The 19,095-nt window shown below is 44.6% G+C and overlaps 1 protein-coding gene across 1 annotated transcript in view; it reads right to left on the bottom strand.

Moving 5' to 3' along the window:
* The window catches only part of LOC146833914 (potassium channel subfamily T member 2), a 1,568,236-nt gene that overhangs the window by 509,859 nt on the left and 1,039,282 nt on the right, over positions 1–19,095 (bottom strand). The window contains exon 13 of the mRNA XM_085599924.1: positions 11,688–11,751. Within this exon, the coding sequence (XP_085456050.1) occupies positions 11,688–11,751 (64 nt within the window). The remainder of the gene's footprint in view (positions 1–11,687; positions 11,752–19,095) is intronic.

Raw genomic sequence — 19,095 nt, 5'->3', positions numbered from 1 at the left:
GGCCCTCATTATCAGTGGCCCGGTAAACTTCAAATTTTACACAAACTCCTGTTTGTGCAGAATTTGGATTATAGATCATGCCGACTTTATCACACTCACTAATAACCAGGTGCAATAATTGTCGAGTTATGTTTAAGAAGGTAATTACTGCTGGACTCTGTCTGAGGGAAAAGGGCCAGTAATTACTGGAATAGAAGATGTGGTTGCAGTAAGCACCAAAATCCGCATGTTATTCCCCAAAATCACGTAATAGGTGATAACTATTGCACTGAAAAATCCCAAACCCTATGGAGTCGGATTTTATAGGCGCAATAATTGACAGATTCTATATCAGACCACTCCTAATAAGAGCTTTAGCAATCATCAGCATAATTGGGCATATTGACATGCATAGCTGTGAAAACATTGCATGTTTATTTTTTCACTGCAAGTGACTCAATGTAAATGATTCTCATGTCCAAAATGCTCTTAAAAGTCCAGATTTCATGCAAAAGCTTAACACAAATGGAACTTTAGCACAGTGCTTAATTTTCAAAGTTTGAAAAAATATGTACAGTTTGAATAAAAGCAATTTAGCAATTCAGCAAATATTCATACAATAATTAAATAGATAAAAAATTGCACTCCAGGAAGTAAATGATAAAAAAAATCAAGATGTTAGAGTAGTAAAACGACATTTCAACATAGCAAATACACTTTTCCTTTAAGAAGACCTGAAATGACATTGGAAAATCGCTCTTAACTACTAATTTGTTGTCAGTGACTCAAAGCAATCATCTAAATCTGAGGCAGCTTGTACACTTGCTGCACAAACCAACATATCACATCAGATAGAGACTGTGTCAGGCTGTCAGACATGATTACATTTATTATTTTCATTTGATTTGCAGCATGCATTTGAAAATAAATGGAAATCGCAAATGATTAAGAGAGTCCAGGTGCAGCAACACATATTCCCTGAACAAGTTATGATGCTTCCCGCACTGAAGAAGTTTATGTTCTTGTGTAAAAAATGAAATTATGTTATAAAGTGTGTTGAATTTCATAGGAGATGTTTCTTTTGTAGTTTACGTTACATTATAGGATTTTTTTTTATTCCTTGCATCACTGATTTTTTTGGTAAGAGGAGGTCAATCACAGAACATTTGGTATTCTTTATGCTCCAGACAAAAGTTCAATGCAAGCAAATCATATGTTGATTTCTTTTTTCCCTACTCTTTTATATTTTTTTTAAATGTATCTATAGTGGTCATTTTTACTGGCATGGTTGTATTTTTAAGTGTATGTCGGTGATAATATTCAGAAAAGCAGTGAAATCGGTATTTTATCCCTGCTGAAAGATATACTTAAAATAGCAAACACATAAAGAAAGGAGTCAAAAAGAAGTTAAGAGTTGAAAAACGTTTCAGAAGAAGTGTTTGAGCAAACTGAGAGATAATTGGCGTTTTCAAAATAATACTGACAGTTTTACACAAAACCTTTTTATTTACCAGCTCTTGACTGCTCCAGAATAGCATAACGTAAACTAACGGCGATATTTTGTTTCTAAGAAAGTAGGCAGGTTGTACAAGAAATGTTTACAATTTTAAGGAAATCTGGTTGTCTTGAGGGTTCTGTAAACTGAAAGATGGCAAATTAATTTTGCTAAGTGCGCCTACTAACTAAGTGATGGATGGTGTATTTAAAGGAAGGCAAATGTAAATTTAAAAGCATTCAATACTAGGCTTGCTGTGTAACAGAGAATTTCACTTGAGGCTTTTTCGTGCAACATGGACGTTAAAAATGCCAACAAAAAAAAGTGAAAGAAAATTGTCATGTTGCCTACGCAAAGATGTGGCGGCCATCTTCAAATGAAGGTTTTACCTCTCGGGTTGTCTGCCAACAATGAGAAAACCAGAATGGTGAATATGTTGGCTAGAGAGCAATTCAGAGAATGCCTTTTCAGGGACCAAGTACTGATACTGAGGGACAAGTATAATATGGATAAAAAATTATATGATGGTGCCAGCAATATCATCAGAGAATGTTCCCTCATTTGCATGGGGGATGTGGCCCCATGCAAATGAGGAAATCGCTTTGCCTTTGTGCCCTCGCCGTATTACAGACGCGGGCGCAAAGGCAAATAATCTGTCAGGAGGTGCACTGACAATGTTGCCACCTGCCCTATTAAATAAAGAGCGGCTTCAAAGCAGCCGCTCTGTATATCACATGAATGCGCTGCCCCCAGGGCAGCGCAAGTTCGCTGCTGCCCTGGGGGCAGCGTATTCATCCTAATACAGCACATTTTCCTTGTCTGTGCCAACTACTCCTTTTAAATGGTGCACCCAGCACAAACAAGGAAAATGCACTATAAGTATGATACGGCCCCTGGACAACTAGCCTGCCACTTGCCTGTGGCCTCCGGTTTATGCTTGCTCCAGACTGATCCAGTGGCACCGCCGCTGCTCGAGTTTTCCTGGCAAGGTTTTCACACTCACCATTTTTCCAACCAGCAGAAATCCCGCCCATCCCAGGACCTACTTAATGCAGGCTGCAGCGTGACTGCATCAGTAGACACTTGAGGCCGTACAGAAGTGCCCCTGGGGTGCAATGGGCATTTGTGACTGCTTTGCACGCCACAGGGGCACATTGGTATTACAGAAGGGGCCGCAGATGCTTGTGCATCCCCTTCTGTAATATTGATAGTTCTGACGCACATAGAGCGCCAGTGCTATCATCAGAGAATGGCCCCTCATTTGCATGGGACGTAGACCCATGCAAATGAGGGCATCCCTTTGCCTCTGCACCCGCACTGTATTGCAGAAGCAAAGAAGCTGTCAGGAGGTGCACTGATCGTGGGCCACCTAAAACGTGGTCCGCAGTCAGTGCACCCTCTGATGGCAGCCCTCTGGAGGGGAAGGGTGTCCCATGGCCCCCCAGACATCCCCTTGCTGGTGAGTGCTTTTACTTATTGCAACTTCCTGCAAGGGGATCTCTAATCCCCCTTAAAAGTGCAGGTGGGTTGCACTGCACTGTGAAAAACAGAACGGCATCACAGCAGCTGCTCTGTTTCTCACATGAATAATAATACGGTGCATTTTTCTTGTTTGTGCCGGGTGCACCTTTTAACAGGAGCACCTGGCATAAACAAGGGATATGCACAATATGTGTGATATGGCCCCTGGACAGCTAGCCTTCCATTTGCCTGTGGCCTCGAGTTCATGCTTGCTCCAGACTGATCAAGTGGCACCACTGCTGCCAGAGTTTTCCTGATGGGGCTTTCTTCCTACCAGCAGAATCCCTGCCCACCCAAGGACCTAGTAAATGCAGGTAGCAGAGCGACTGCACTGCTGGCATGCCCTGCTAAAGGCAAGCCCATCTGCATCCATTTGAGCCAGAATTGCACCTAGCGCCATGACCCCGACCATCCCGCCCGAGAAGATATACCATCACCGAGCTCTAAACACTCAATCCTGGACGTCGCAACAAAGACTGCCACTTCACTGACCCACACTCCACAGTAAGACCTTTCACCTGCACCCACAGCCACCTCACCTGCCACAGAACACGCACCAGCCCACCAATCAGCCCCACCCCGAATGCACCACCGATACCATCTGAACAAAGACACCAACTTGCATGTGCCCATCTCAGTCCATGCTCACTATCAATGCACTCCACCGAATGATGGGACCTTATTGCCACCCGCGAACCCGACATCATCTTCCTCATTGAGACTTGAATCAAACCCACATCTGCCCCAGACACTGTCACAGCGAACCCCAACAGATGTAAAATCATTCACCGGGACTGCACCAAAAAGCTGGGAGAAGGAACAGACATCATCAAGAAAGAGACCATACAGTGCACCACCACCACCGACAACATCACCACCCCCATGGAACATCTCAATTGAAGCTCTACATGGATGACAACCATCAGAGGCACCCTCACATCCTCGACTTCATTAAGCCCCTAGCCTTAACTTCAAAGTCTACATCTGTCTTGGCGACCTAAATTTCCACATCAGCGACCTCAACGACAACAACACTGCCCACATCCTCGAAAGTATGAACAGCCTCAGATTGACCCAGATCGTCCATGACCCTACACACACCCAGGAAACATGAAGGACCCCATTTTCACCTCCATCAACCCTGTCAAATACAGTCCCATTGCAGAACTCACATGGACCAATCAAACCATCGTCCACTTCAGCAAGCACCACCACCCCCAAGATGACCAGCACCCACCACCAGAGTTGGAACAAAATCTCAGATACTAGTTGGACATAAACCTCAACACCTCCAACCCTGCTGCAGCCACCAGCCTCGAACAGGGAGTGGACGACTTCAACACCTGGATCACCAATTGTGCCAACATCATGGTTCCCATTGAGAGCAAGATCCAGAGAAAATCCTCCAATAACGCCAGCTGGTACACCCAAGAACTCAGAACAGCGAAGCGAGACAGCAAACAGCTGTAGAGGTGATGGCACACCAGCAAGGACACCTTCGACAGGGCAGCCTTCAAGACTTCCCTCAACATCTACTACTGCCTGCGGGCAACAAAGAAGACAGCTCTAAACCAGAAGCAACAGCACCAAGAAACTTTTCAACATCGTTAAGAAATTTCTAAACCGGCTGCCAGCAAAAACAACCATGTACAGACAATTCTAAACCCAACCAACTCCTATGGGCTTCCTTGAGAGATGCGCCACCACAGCAACCGACATGAACCACAGATTGACCAGATTGACCACTGAGAACCTCCTCTCCACCCAGGACACCACCTCCACTATTAAATCTATTCATTCAGGAGCTCCTACAGACCCATGCCCACACCACATCTTCGAACTCAGAAACCAAATGATTAGCCAGGAACTCACCATCCTGCTCAACACCTCTATCACAACCGCAACATTTCTCAAAGCCTGGAAACATGCCAAATTCAGACCACTACTCAAAAGACTCTCCGCCAACCCAATGCGAACTCAAAAACTACTGGCCAAACTCCCTGCTCTCACTCCAAGCAAAGGTACTGAAGAAGATCATCAAACGCAACTCATGACACATCTGGAGCAGAACTCAATGTCTCCCAATCCGGCTTCTGCAGCAATCACGTCACCAACATCACCGTGATCACAGCTGGATGTACTGTTCTTTGGCATCAGCAGCAACACATGGAATGACTCCTAGAGGTCATCAGACGAAGGACACGCATCCACTCTCTCCGACCATGCCAGAAACCTCATAACCATCATTGAAAACAAGTTCACAATGAAATCACAGATCAACGCTGTCTCCTCGCCTGCTTCCTCACTCTGTGCATGCTACGTAAGATCTTCAAGTGGCTACCCCTACACACAAGATGCACTGTGACACAGGCTCTCATCACAGCTGACTGGACTACGGCAACACCCTCTACGTAGGAATCGTCACACACCTCCTACAGAGACTACAAGCAATACAAAATGATGCAGCCAGACTCATCCTTGGCCTTTTCCGACAAACCCACATCACAACCCACCTCAGGCAAGAACACTGGTTACTCATACAGAAGAGATGCCAATTCAAGATGCTGACCCGTGCACACAAGGCTCAAGAAAACCAAGGAGTCACCTTCGTTAACCACCACCTGAACTTCTGTCAAGCATCGAGAAGTCTACACTCTGCCTCCCAATCTTTTGCATCTACTGAAGCAGAAGTGGAGGATCTTCCTCCTCCCAAACTGCAGCAAAGACCTGGAGCAGCCTCTGCACGCAACTCCAAACCATCACCTCACTTCTAGAATTCTGAAAGGCCCTCAAGACCTGGCTATTCGAATAAGTCTCCTGGACATGCAAGCGCCTGGATATCCTATCTGGTAAATAGCTGGGCTTTAGAAATCCTGATTGATTGAGTCATACAGAAGGGTGGGAGCACAGGTCAGTAAGCAGTGAGAGGGAAGGGAATAATTGCATAAAATAGAAATAGACAAATGTTTTCTATACTTATATAAAAACATGTTCTATGCTGATAACAATGACAGAGCATAAGATGTGTCAAAAGGCCTAGTCTTGTGATCTGGTGAGTGTATGTATAATGTACACCGATAAAGTAGTGATAATGCTTAGGATGTTCTGATAATTAAAGTTAGAATTGCTGCTCCTCTTTTGGGTGGCAAGTATCACTTTTTCCTAGCTCCATGAAGGATGTGCAGGTGGCCTGGAGGTGGAGTAAAATGAAATACTTTATGGTGGGAAGGTGGGCAGAGTGTGCCCCTTCTCCTCCTGGTGATTTTACCATTGTGGGTTAATGTTTATGCAGATGTGTGCATTGCTTCAAGAAAATCAGAATGCTGTCGCTCACAGCCATTGGCTAAAGTGAGCCGACCTGTTTTCCCATGCTGTAAGTTGTGTTGGGCAGAAGCAATGAGTTAATAACTATTGACATTTTTCTCAAGGGTCAGACCTAAAAAGAGGACAGTAAGACACATAGGAAGTGAACACATGATCTAAGTACCATAAAGCTATGCATCATTAGGAAAACTAGCAAACCAAGCAACAACCACAACAGTTTTGCTACCAAACTGTGCATGGCTAAGAGGTACTGACTTAAGGTTTTGGGTTTATATCCTCTTAGAGGTTTTCCGTCCTGTACTGACACATGGGAACGTGCGACTGATGTATCTCACAGTACAATTAGTATGGTATACTTCTAGGACGTTTTACAATCATAATTACATTGTGTTTTTAATTGAAATGTCTTGAAACAATGTGTTTTGTCAGTGCATGATCACATCTCCAATTTCATCAACAGAACCATCTCAGTGGGATGCAACTATTCATGTTAAAGGCATAGTACATTTCCCCTTCTCTACACACGCACAGTCAAGAAGTGCATCAACAGAATCAACATCTCAATCTGCTACATGATCTATAAGGTACACACTATCACTAATATCTTTCTTAATTAAAACTAAGAGGACTTATGCATGTAGGATTACAAGTCTTTGCAATTTTCACATCCTATTCTTCCTTTGTGCAAAATGTGCGCACAAATTATAGTACAAAACATGAACTTAAAATGTTGGAGCATTCCAGTAATGAATTTAAACACATCAGTCCACAGTGGTAAGTTTTTCTTTGCAGTTTAATCAGTCCAGGTACAGGTCAACAACAATACAGAGATGAAGCCAACACATGTTTAATACTTGGGACTTTGTGAAGGCTCACAGAATTGTGTGTATGTTTTCTTTTGTGTATTCAGCACTGCCCTCTTCTTGTGCAATCTTATATTATAGTTTATCATTGTTAGTGCTTTGTTACTAAGCATAACCAGTGGTTACCAGGACAGAGATATATTTCTAAATATTCTAAATAGTTGATATAATTACATTACAACTTTGAAAAAGTCCCTAGTATGAAACACATGTTGGTTTTCTCTCTGTATGGTAGGGAAAAACTATAGATTTGCCACTGATCTAATATATCTCAAAGGAACTCCTCCACCCGCTTCCTGTCCCCATTCCAGATGATGAAACGGTCATTAATAAATCTTGTCCACCATGGGATTCCTGCAACAGGGTGTAGGGTTTTACAAACACACCCATTTTTGTATTGGAGCCTGTATTATGGCCGGTTTATAAATTATGGTTTCACATGAATATGTTCTTGGAAGTTATGAAATTTGTTCGAAATAACAATATCTTCAAGTATGAGGATTGTTACTATATATGAGTATCAGGAACAGTGATGAGAACCTGCTTTCCCCCCAGCTATGCAAATGTATTCATTGGCTGGTAGGGGGACCCAGTGGTCTGGGCTGAAGACCTTGGGGAGTTGTCCACATTAATATGAAGATGCACATCTCCCCAAGGTCACTGTTCCTGACACTTGTATATAGGAACAACCCTCATACTTGTCAATGAGGTGAGTTTATCAACCATAGGTTTTTTGTAATGCTGAGAGTAGTACAGACCTCAATAGCGGTTCATAAAAAGGCACCCTTTATGTTTTTAGGTGTCCCACAGAGGGAGCATGATTTTGAAACACTGATTATTCACACGTATTGTCATCAGGTACGTGTTTGTTTTTACTAGTTAGGCTTGTTTGTTATTCCCTTATTTGTGGTCTTGGTACACTAGAGTTTGCTCTCTTTTTCTCTTTGCATAGAGAAGGAACTATTTCGTGGAGTCAAGATAGTAAGTGTTGTGAAAGTCAGGTATACGGTTGTCTACAGCACTGTGGTGAAGGGAGCACGATGTGTACATACACTACACAAGTGTTTAACATAACAGAATAGTCTCCTTTCTTTCCTTACAGAATACCCCTGACGAAGGGACTTCGTGTCCCGAAATGCATTGGGAGTTGGTGCCGCAATAACCCTGTGGCACACAAAGAAAAATATAATGTGGATAATTCACAATGTGGATAATTTGTTCTTCTATTGAAAGTCTCATGTTAGACATGCAAATGTTTATTGTTTATTACGTTTATATTTCAATGTCAATAATTGATTAATAAATTGTATTGAATGATATTATACTTCCCCCATACTCCTTCAGAATGGTGCCATTGGCTACCTGTCTGTACTGACAGAGCGGTGACCCGAGCGTTGAAGGCCCTTCAGATTTTGACGATAGGTGATATGTTCTCCGTTGGTACAGTCAGAACATGGGATGACGTGGTTAACTCGGGGCTCCATTTTTCGACACTGGATAAGTTTCAGTTTTATAGAATGAGGCGGTCACTGCTAGAGATTTTGGGCAGTGACTTGGCGGAACCGCCGGAAGTTGCTACCTTCAAATATCTAGTAAGAACAGACAAACCTACCTGTATTATTTCCAACCTCTACAAAGAGTCTGAGGGTTATCGGATGAACCACTATACGAAGGCAAGATTGGCTTGGCAGACCGACCTGGGTACAGGAATAGATGATGGTATGTGGAAATATTGTTGTGAGAGCACGAAACATATTTCTTTGAATGGGAGGCATAGGTTAATTCACTTCAAATTTCTCAATAGAGTACACTACACACCTGAGAGGCTGCGAGATTCAGCTGCATGTGAGCCTTGTAGGGTTGGCATAACTGATTTTTTCCACCCTGCCTGGCTGTGCCCAGGGATAACCAATTTCTGGATACAGATTTTCAAGACATTGCGTGATATCATCGGCACACAATTAACTCCTAATCCCTCGCTTGCTCTGCTAGGTTATTCAAAGCCATTGCCCAAATCTTGCAGAAGACTGATGGACATGGGATTGCTGATGGCTAGGCGTAGGGTGGCTGTGTGCTGGTCCCACGGTCCTTCTCCTACCCTTGATGGCTGGTCAAAAGACATGCTATATTGTTGCACTCAGTCCGAGAATTATAGCAAACTCCTTCCCCCATGCAATTGCCCGAAAAAGTTTTGGGAGTTATACAAAACGTATCTCACAACAAAAGACAATCCAGAGGGTAGCGTGGGATCCCCTGCCCATTAGTTGAGTCGTAGGACAGAGGTTACCACTGAGAGTACTTGTAAATGTTATTGTATGGTATTTCAAACTAAGCGAGTGTTTACTGTGATGAGGTTAGAGGCCTTGGTCTCGAAGGATGGCAGATACTTGGTTATTTTAGGATGCACCACTTTGATTTTTGTAGGTATCTGTGATTCGTATCACCCTTGGTTGTCAAAAATATTTACACTATGTATGCATGAAGTTGTCCGTTGCCGCACGCTGTACTGCTTGCAGTGCCCGCTTAGGTCTCTGTATATTATGGTTTCTGTGTATTTTTTCATTTCTGTATTTTGAAAACGTAAATAAAATAGTTTATTTTTATGTATCGCGGTATGCGCGCATGTTGTATAGTAAGTCTGTGAGTATTTAGAGCACATTGCTTTATTGCTGTGTGAAAGCCATTCTCTGGAGCTTTGCTCTACTGTGTAAATAACTTGATATTCCAGAGAAGCCAGACCTCCCTTTTCCTGCCGTACGCCTAGTATGTCTCGCCTTGTTTATTATAAATCGAAGGTACGTGGGAGGAGTACTGTCTTTTGTGCAGATTTTACTCCATAGCTATGTACACCATTATTATTTGTTTGTTTCCCTCACACAGATGTTCTACAGGATTTTCAGCAGACTGCTGATTTCCTTTCCCCTGATTAGACTGTTTCTTGAACTATCAGGTGTTTCTCCTTGTGCAGTGCTATAGTATATGTGTCTGGCCACTTCATATAATTTTCTTTCAAGTACTTGTACATATAGCGGACGATTACGATGTCAGTTGGAGTTGCCTCTGACCGACACCGTCGGGTTCTCGGGACAGACCGACCTCAGGTCGGCGGTTACGACCGCCTGATTATAATGTGACTGAACACTGTTTGGTGACGTACTCCCATTTCTCTATAGGAGCTTATGTTACAGCCATAAACCGACTGTAATAGAGGGTCCTATAAAGAATTGGGTGTGTGTGTAAAACCCTACACTCCATGGTAAGTGCCACAAAGTGTAGATATTTACAGGGGGGCACCTTAGGTACCCACTCGGCCACCGACCACAGGCAGCGGAGTCAAGGGGGTCCTGCTAGAGGCCCCAGAAGTCACTTTCTGATAGCCTTTCTGTGTTGGAAAGGCTGGCACAAAAAGACTGTCGGAAACGACATTGTAATTCCAACGCCGACCGCAAACCATCAGTGTCGGTCAGAAAGCCTTACGGCATTATGGTGCGGGTCCGACCGGCTGGAAGACTTTGAGAGCCAGTTGGAAATGCGCAGAATAACCAGCTGGCTACGTTCCGACCGCCAACATCATAATTGGGCGGTCGGACCACAAACTCTCCATGTCGGCTTTCCGACCAACACCATATTCTGCTCCTTAGTATAGCTCGAGCTTCTATTCGTTTTCACATCCAAGAAATGTAATTAAAATGTTTTCTTTATCGTACTGGCATTGAAAATTATTTGGAATGTGAAACTTAAACTCCCTTCCTAAATGTTATGGTGCAGAACTAAGGATGTCTTGAAGCTGTACACAATAAAGTGATAGGTTCCTTCATTAAAGTGTACCGTCTTCCACTTCGAGTGTCCAGTGCCATCTGTTGTGATGATATTATTTTTATGTGTATTAATCACCTAACTCACTTTATCTGTTTTTCATTTTTGGTTGAAGCCACTACTTATTTCAGCACTTGTGGCTAGGAACTCCGGTCATCTAACCTTAGTGAGAATTCCATTCTCGATAGGTATGGAAGGACATTAGTAGTATTAGGTCCAAGTCTTAAAGGAAACAAAGCTTGGCTACAAGACAACAAGCAAGCAGCTAAAACATAAGAAGTATTGTAAGTCCCTATTGCTTTTGGCAAAAAAGTGTAAATTCAGCCATTATCTTGTGAGTGGAATATTAGAGATCCTGAAGGCAACAGGTGCAGAGTGAATACATTTTTATGGGTTGTTCCTCATACAACAACCAGTAGATGGGAAATATGTGACAGGCCGCCTAGCTTGCGCCTATAGATTGTAAGTCATATATATATCTCCTGCACCCTTAAACATTAAGAGTGTTTCACTATGACAAATAATTATTATAAGGTGACACCCAAATCAATAGCAATAAAAAAATATTCAAGAAGCTACGTCATAACCAGAAAATGTTTAAAACTATATGAAAAATAGTGATTAAAAATGGTAACATTCCAAGGCCATTAAAGTTTACAAAATTATGAAAACATTTCTCATAAACTTACTGCAGCAGTGCGGTCCACTTCACACCGACTACTCAGAATGAAACAGGCCTCAGCATCATCCATCCTATTAAAAACAAAATTTAGTTTTATTGATGCAGCAATAGGTACTGTATAGTGGATAATTCTCAAGTAAATTTATCAAAACCTCAATTTGCTTCTAGTTCATCAGTAGTAAAATTGAGTATGTATTTTAATATATTATATAATATGATACGCAAAGTAATTGTCAGCTGCAAATCCATGTTTACCACCAAATCATACTGAATTTACAGCTACTGGATATTGACAAAAAGATACATAGTAGGTAGAAACCTCTTTTACATGTGTAACTGTATGCCGCAATTTCTTACAATTACACAGGAGTAAATTCTGTTCCGGGGTAGGAAGTAGGGGTTCCAAGAAATAGTTAGCCTTACTTTAGCTTAGTCTATATATGTAGTGTATATATGCTGTTAAAGCAAGCTTCAAAGCACATTTTCAAAATGAAATAGGCAGTATAACTAGATTTATCCAATTTCTCCCTAAAAATATTAGTCCAATTAATGCTTAAAAGAAGTAAGCTTGGACATACGGCGAAGTCTAAAAACAGTGCATTCCACAATGCTATCACTGCAACACTCAATATCCTATTGCCAACGTTCCTAAATCCTATCTAGTTGTCATTAGTATGGGATCAGATGTTGAGAATAGTACTCTATAGTGCTTTGTGAGCTGAAAATAGACCACCGGGTCTTTGAGACCAAACCCATAAACCAACTTCCAAATAAGAACAAGAATTCTAGCATGAATCATATCCCTGATTGGCAACCCACTAATGTTTTTTGATTATCTGATAGACGGTCAGATTTTCTAAGGTGGCACTCTTTTTTTGTTAGTTTTATAACCTTCAAGTAATGTTGGGGTATATTCACAACAACGTGTGCTAAACATCACCAAAAAATGGTATCCCAACTTTACACATCGCAGCCTATCACGGGAAAATAACCCAGTGTCAACGTGGAATTCACAGCAAGGCGACCCCATGCGATAGTTTGCCGAAACTGCGTGCAATGTCCGCAATACAACCACCTCGATGGAGATAAAAACACAAACCCCAACGCCAAAAAACCTGCGATGGGCCAAAGCGCAATGAGAAAATGAGCGATAAGGAGCGCCAGGCCTGCAACACACAACTGGCAGGCGGGAAAAATCACCATGAAAGTACAAAAAACACCCAAACACAAACTGACCAACACCCAAGCAGCCGGAACAGGCACAGAGGACGAGCACAATCCCACAAGCACCCCGGACGACCAACCCGGGACCTCAGGGACAGGGAAGGGCAAGGACAAGAAGAAGAGGAAGACGAAGTTCAGTCCGCAGGCGAACAGGATCATAGTCACGGAGGTGATGGAACACCATCAAAAACTGTTCATCACCTCCAACGTGTCATTGGGCACCAAAAATGGAATATGGCGGGACATTGTGGACAAGGTGAATGCCGCCGGTGAGCACAAGATGACAATGGACGAGGTCAAGAGGCGATGGAATGACATTAAGCGAAAGACCAAGGAGAAACTCGCAGCCAACCAGAAGACAGCAATGCAGACTGGAGGTGGGGGCCCAGCGCCACAGCTGGTGCTGGATGACATGGTGGAGCTGGTGTTGACAGTCATCTGTGTGGATACTGTGGCCGGAGTCGGGGGACCGGACACTGCATGACAGGACACAACACAACCGCAACTGGGTGAGTGACCACCAGGTACTGGGGTTACGGGTGGAGATGGCCACGATGGAACACATGCACAATCAAGCAGAGCACAGTGCACACCCTCAATGACTCTGGATCATTGCCCAGATCTATAGACTGTCACAATGTACAATGCCATGCTATCTGAATGTCAACATGTACCATGCGGCTACATACATGTGGACACATTGTAATACACCATCTCCCCTTCACATTGCAGGGCCACCGTCAACACCCCCTGCAGAGAAGTCCCAGCCACTCTTCACCGATGACGAGGAGGACAACCCCAGCATTGATGCACAAGCCCTCCTAGAGATCATTGACATCAATTGCGACTCATCTCCAGGATCAGGGCTGCCCAGTTGCATCAAGGAAACCCCACTCACCACCCAAACCACCCAGCAGGAGGCACCCAAGGCCCGGCAATCTCCCAAGACCCCCAGGAACAATACACGGCCTTCCAACGCTGTATGCTGGAGGGCCAGAGGGAGACAGCTGAGCAGGTGCGGTTGGGGTTAGATCTCATGGCTACCAAACTGGACACCATCCGTGGGCGTCTAGGCCCGCTCCATGGTCTCCAAAAAGCCCTGACTGACATCGCTGGAGTCATGACGTGAAGAGAAGAATGACTGTCCGCTCAGAGGGGCTCCAGTGATACCAGATGTGAGCTGGCACACATGCAGAGGCTCATGGAGGACATGGTGCGGATGGAGGCAGAAAGGATGGCTGCCACCGCTGCACACCAGCGAAATGTAGCTGGGATCTACCATGCCCTGCAGATCCTCATCATGGCATTGCTGCCACAAGGCGTGGCGATGATGAATGCTGCTGCCCCCACACCATCCACATCTCTGCTCCCAGGTGTGCCATTGCCTCACAGTGCGGCAGACGTATCCACTCCGGCACCTGATGTGTCAGTGGCACACAGTGCCTCAGCCGGTACTGCAACACCCACAGGTGGGGCAGAGCACACATCCGGGGACGAGGACGTGGATGGGTTTGTGATCAGAAGGAGGCACTAGCATTCATTTCCGCCACCTGGCCAGTTTCTGCTTGGTGCCACACATGGCCTCATGCCATTCCACTGACCCCCGATACACTCTGATGCCCTCACCTTGGATAGCGACATGGACTGCCATATCCTGTTTGATAACCAATGACACGGCGACCAGACTGCGGACTGTACACTTCCTCTTCCGCAGTACTTGTCATCCCCGGATGGACTGTGGCTGGCCCTCCACGGGCCCATATTGTGTAGTGTGGTTGGCATTGCCCTGTACCGCTCCAGCTGCAAAATTGCACTGGATGTGCAATAAACATCCAGTAACGCACTGTTGTGTTATGTCTTTCATCATTCATGTATGAATGTGTGAATGAATGTAGAGACTGTGATTTCCCTTGCATCAATGATGCTCACCCTGTGGGATGCCAGTCAGAGGGTGCTACATTGCCTATTGTGTTCCAGGTGCCGTAGACACTACAACAGGGACACACGCATCAGTCAGTTCCATGTGCGGACATGGACTGAACCACTCCCAGAGCCCACAAGTCATTGTTGCAAGCCCTGCGCTGGTCCGGCGTACGGCAGACCAGACCACTCTGCTCATGCTCCGAGGGGCGTCCTCATTGCTACCCGTCACAGGCGTACTCGCTGGTGGTGTGCAGGTCACTGGTCTAGTTATCAGCATGTCACAGCCACTCCCTGAGGGCAGGTTTGCACACACACGACACCCATCCGGCACAGAAGTCACAGGCCACGTGACTCCTCCAACATAAGGGGCCGACGACATCACGTTCCCCTCTACTGGTGGTGACTGGATGATGGACGCTCCACGGTTCTCAATCCTAAAGGGCCCATGAGATGTTGTGCACAGGGTTAGTGGCACCCGAAGCTTTGCGGACGGCACAAGCACACCGCCATGGTACGGTGACTTTCGGTGCACTGAGGTAGGGGCACCTGAAGTGCTTAGCAGTTGTGCAGCCTGCGATGATGCCCAGTCCCGGCGGTCCGGACAGCTCTGATTTTGTGTGCCCTGCTGGACCGCAGTTTAGGCGGAGCCAGCGGGCAGAGCGGGACTACCGCCATGTGGCGTAGCTTCCAGGACCACAGAGTTAGTGGCACCTATTGGAATGAGCGGGTGTGCAGCCTGCGATGAGGCCAGGTGCACTGGTATGTCCTGTGCTATGGAGTAATCAAGACCCAGCACCAAACGTGAGACCTGGTGGCCTGCGGAGCGGGACTGCATGATGTGGAGGGTGCCATGTCCGTGGCTTGCAGCGGCACGTGGTGGAACCTCCTGTCTGCACGCCAATGGCGGAAGGTGAACAGTGAGGCCTGGGTGTGCATGGGTGGGCATACTCCGATGGGCGCCCGGGAGGGCTGGGGTGCCACTGTGTGGGTGTGTCTGGGCGGGCAGGTGATGTTGTCTTGTGCAATTGTGTGTACTATGCCAATCATGTATCTGAACTTTTTTTCAGATGACGGGTCCGTCTCAGATGTGTGACCTGGTGGACTGCTATACATACCGGCAAGTGGTTGGAGACACACCGGTGGCAGCAGGTGAGCAGTGTGGCCTGGGTACGCTGGGGCGGTTCTCTCTCTCTCCCTCTCATCTTATCTCTCTCTCCCCTCTCTTCTTCTCTCTCTCTCTCCCCCTCTCTTCTTCTCTCCCTCTCTCCCCCTCTCTTATTCTCTCTCACTCTCTCCCTCTCTTCTTATCTCTCTCGCTCCCTCTCTTCTTATCTTTCTCTCCCCCTCTCTTCTCTCTCTCTCATAATTATTCAAAATGATAGCCACCGGTGAGGTTTTTTCTGTTAAACTTGCCAGATCAAATCAGATCTTATTTTCTGGAATATTGATATATCCCCCACCCCCCGGGGCAAATAAGAACGCATTCCTAAATACCTTTCAATTACTAGCGGAAAATAGCTTGCAAACCGATAATTTTGCCATTCTGGGAGATTTCAATTTCCCTTTGGAAGCAGTGGATGATAAGTAAACAGCTGCGCTCCTCGACATTGCGAAATCCTTGGGAAATTACACACTCAGCAGACCATACTTTGAATGGTATTAATAGTCCATTTTAAATATTTTAAATTCATTTCCAGTGGCATGGTCAGACCACTATGTAATAATTCTTAACATTGCAAACCCGAGTAGGCAGCATCATTCAATCAAATCTACTGAATACATTAAAGTTAGATCCTGGAACAAAATTAATACAGAATCTTTAGCTCAATTATTAAAATACAATCTGATAATAACTCCTTTTGCAGAATTGACAGCAAACTGCTACTCGGAATGGATGTCTGATACCTAAACGCATCTATCCAAATAGAAAGGACCCATCAACCCCCTGGTTCACAGAAGCCTTGAGACTAGAAAAACAATCTTGCTGAAGGATTGAGCGGAGCTGGAGGAAACATTATAACGAGCAAGAAAAATTGGTCTATAAACTTGCATTAACGAAGTACAAAAATTAAATTATAAAAGAAAAAAGCAACTACTTCACCTCAATGATTGAAAAGGCTTCCAATTCTAGCAAGAAACTTTTTCAGGTGGTATCCAATCTCACCTCGACCCCTAATAATGATACCGCCAATCATAGTCAACAGTTTTGTAATACATTAGCATGCACCTTTGAAGAAAAGGTGAATGCGAGCTTTAACATTTTTTATAAAACTAATAATCATCTTAAGAGTGAGCAGACAACACGATTGACACGAGAGGATACACCACTGTTAGAATTCACTTTTACCACCCCAGAGCAAGTAGCAAGTCTTATTATGCAAAACAAATCTGGCTATCCTATTGATCGCTGTCCTCCCAAAATACTTAAATTAACTCCAGATATTATCTCGAATAACCTGTCTAATATCTTTAACATCATGATTTTAACAGGTGTATTTCCGTCTGTTTGGAAAAAAACTTTCATCCTCCCTCTGTTGAAAAAACCTCATCTAAACTGCATGGACCTGAACAACAATCGCCCAATATCACGCCTCCCTATTCCTTCTAAAATCATTGAAAAAATCCTGAATTCAGAACTATCTAAATACATCCAGAACAATTTATTTCTAGATCCAACGTAGTTTGCATTTAGACCAGAAAATAGCACTGAGATCGCACTGGTCAAGGCAACTGAAGAGATAAGAATGACACTAGATGGAAGTGGATCAGCAGTCCGCATCCTGTTGGATCGATCGGCGGCGTTTGATACGGTGGACCATAAAACCTTGATTCACTGTCTAGCAGAAATAGGGATTAAGGATAAGGCTCTGCTGCTAATTACCTCTTTCCTTACAGGCAGGAAACAAACCTTGGCACCAGCGGCTTTAGCGTTTGTGGCGCCTGGTGTGAGAATCATTTTCAGTGCCTCCACACTCCAGGACCGCCTCCTCAGATTCCCTCACTAGCACTGGGCATAAGTGCCCCTCATCTCTCCAATCATAAGTTATTGCTAAACACACTGCCCCCCCCCCCCTGAGTTTGGCGCCACCTCCACAGGTCAGCGCCCAGTGTGGCTGCACCAGTCGCACTGTCCTAAAGCCGGCCCTGCTTGGCGCTAGGAAAATTTGAGTCAACACCCTACACTATACCTTGAGGAGTGCCTCAGGGATCGTCACTGAGCCCGATGCTTTTTAACATTTATGTAGGCAAATTGGCTCCACTTAATAAAAAGTGTAACTTAGAGGTACCATCCTATGCCGATGACACCCAAGTGGTAGTCACGGCCTCAAATAAAGACTCATCAGATCTGCAGAGTTGTCAAAACTGAATGGAGGCGGTCAGCAGCTGGATAAGCAGACACTGTCTGAAGCTCAATTCGGGAAAAACAGAGGTTATTATATTTGGTAATCCTTCCCCTGGCTGGTCCCCTAACTGGTAGCCAGAACGATTGAGCCAACTTTCTTCTCCTGTTCTTCAAGCTAAAAACTTGGGAGTCATCATTGATGACAAGCTTAACATGGGTGCCCAAGTGTCCTTGGTGGCTTCTTCAGGCTACTACACCCTTAGAATAATTAGGAATATACGGCCTTAAATTCCCAACAATTTCAGAAAACAATTGATCACGGCATTAGTCTTTTCAAAATTGAACTATTGCAACAGTCTCTACTTGACTCTCCAAGAAAAACATGTAACTAGGTTGCAACTTGTTCAGAATACAGCAGCAAGAATGACCCTGAACTTACCTAAATATCATTCTATTTCTCAGGGACTGCAAGAGCTACCCTGGCTTCCAATACAGAACCATGCCAAATGTAAAGCTTTATGCCTGGCACACAAAGGACTTTACAACACAGGTCCTGAGTTTCTTAGGAATGCGTTTAGATGGTATATCCCTACTAGGGCCTTACGATCCGCAAATTCTAAAACTCTTACAGTCCCTAAGATCAAAAAGGCAAACTGGGGAGGCAGGAGTATTCAATTCCGCACAGCTAAACTATGGAACGACCTGCCAGAACATATTAAAAGCATTTCCTTCTTGTTGGCATTTAGGAACACTTTCAGCCTAGAGCCTCTAAAAAAGACCGAAGGACTAGGTTTCTCTATTAAACTGAGTGAGCACACCTCATTCTCAGGTGGACTTATTTATCGCCCACCTGGGAACGCTTCTGAGTTTCTTGACTCACTGTACGACTCTTTAGGCCTATTCTCACTTAGATACCCTTTCTTCA

The sequence above is a fragment of the Triturus cristatus genome, chromosome 4_2, assembly GCF_964204655.1.
Source record: "Triturus cristatus chromosome 4_2, aTriCri1.1, whole genome shotgun sequence".
Classification (NCBI taxonomy): Eukaryota; Metazoa; Chordata; class Amphibia; order Caudata; family Salamandridae; genus Triturus; species Triturus cristatus.
The sequence above is the reverse complement of the archived record's forward strand: the minus strand, read 5'-3'. Positions and strand labels throughout refer to the sequence as shown.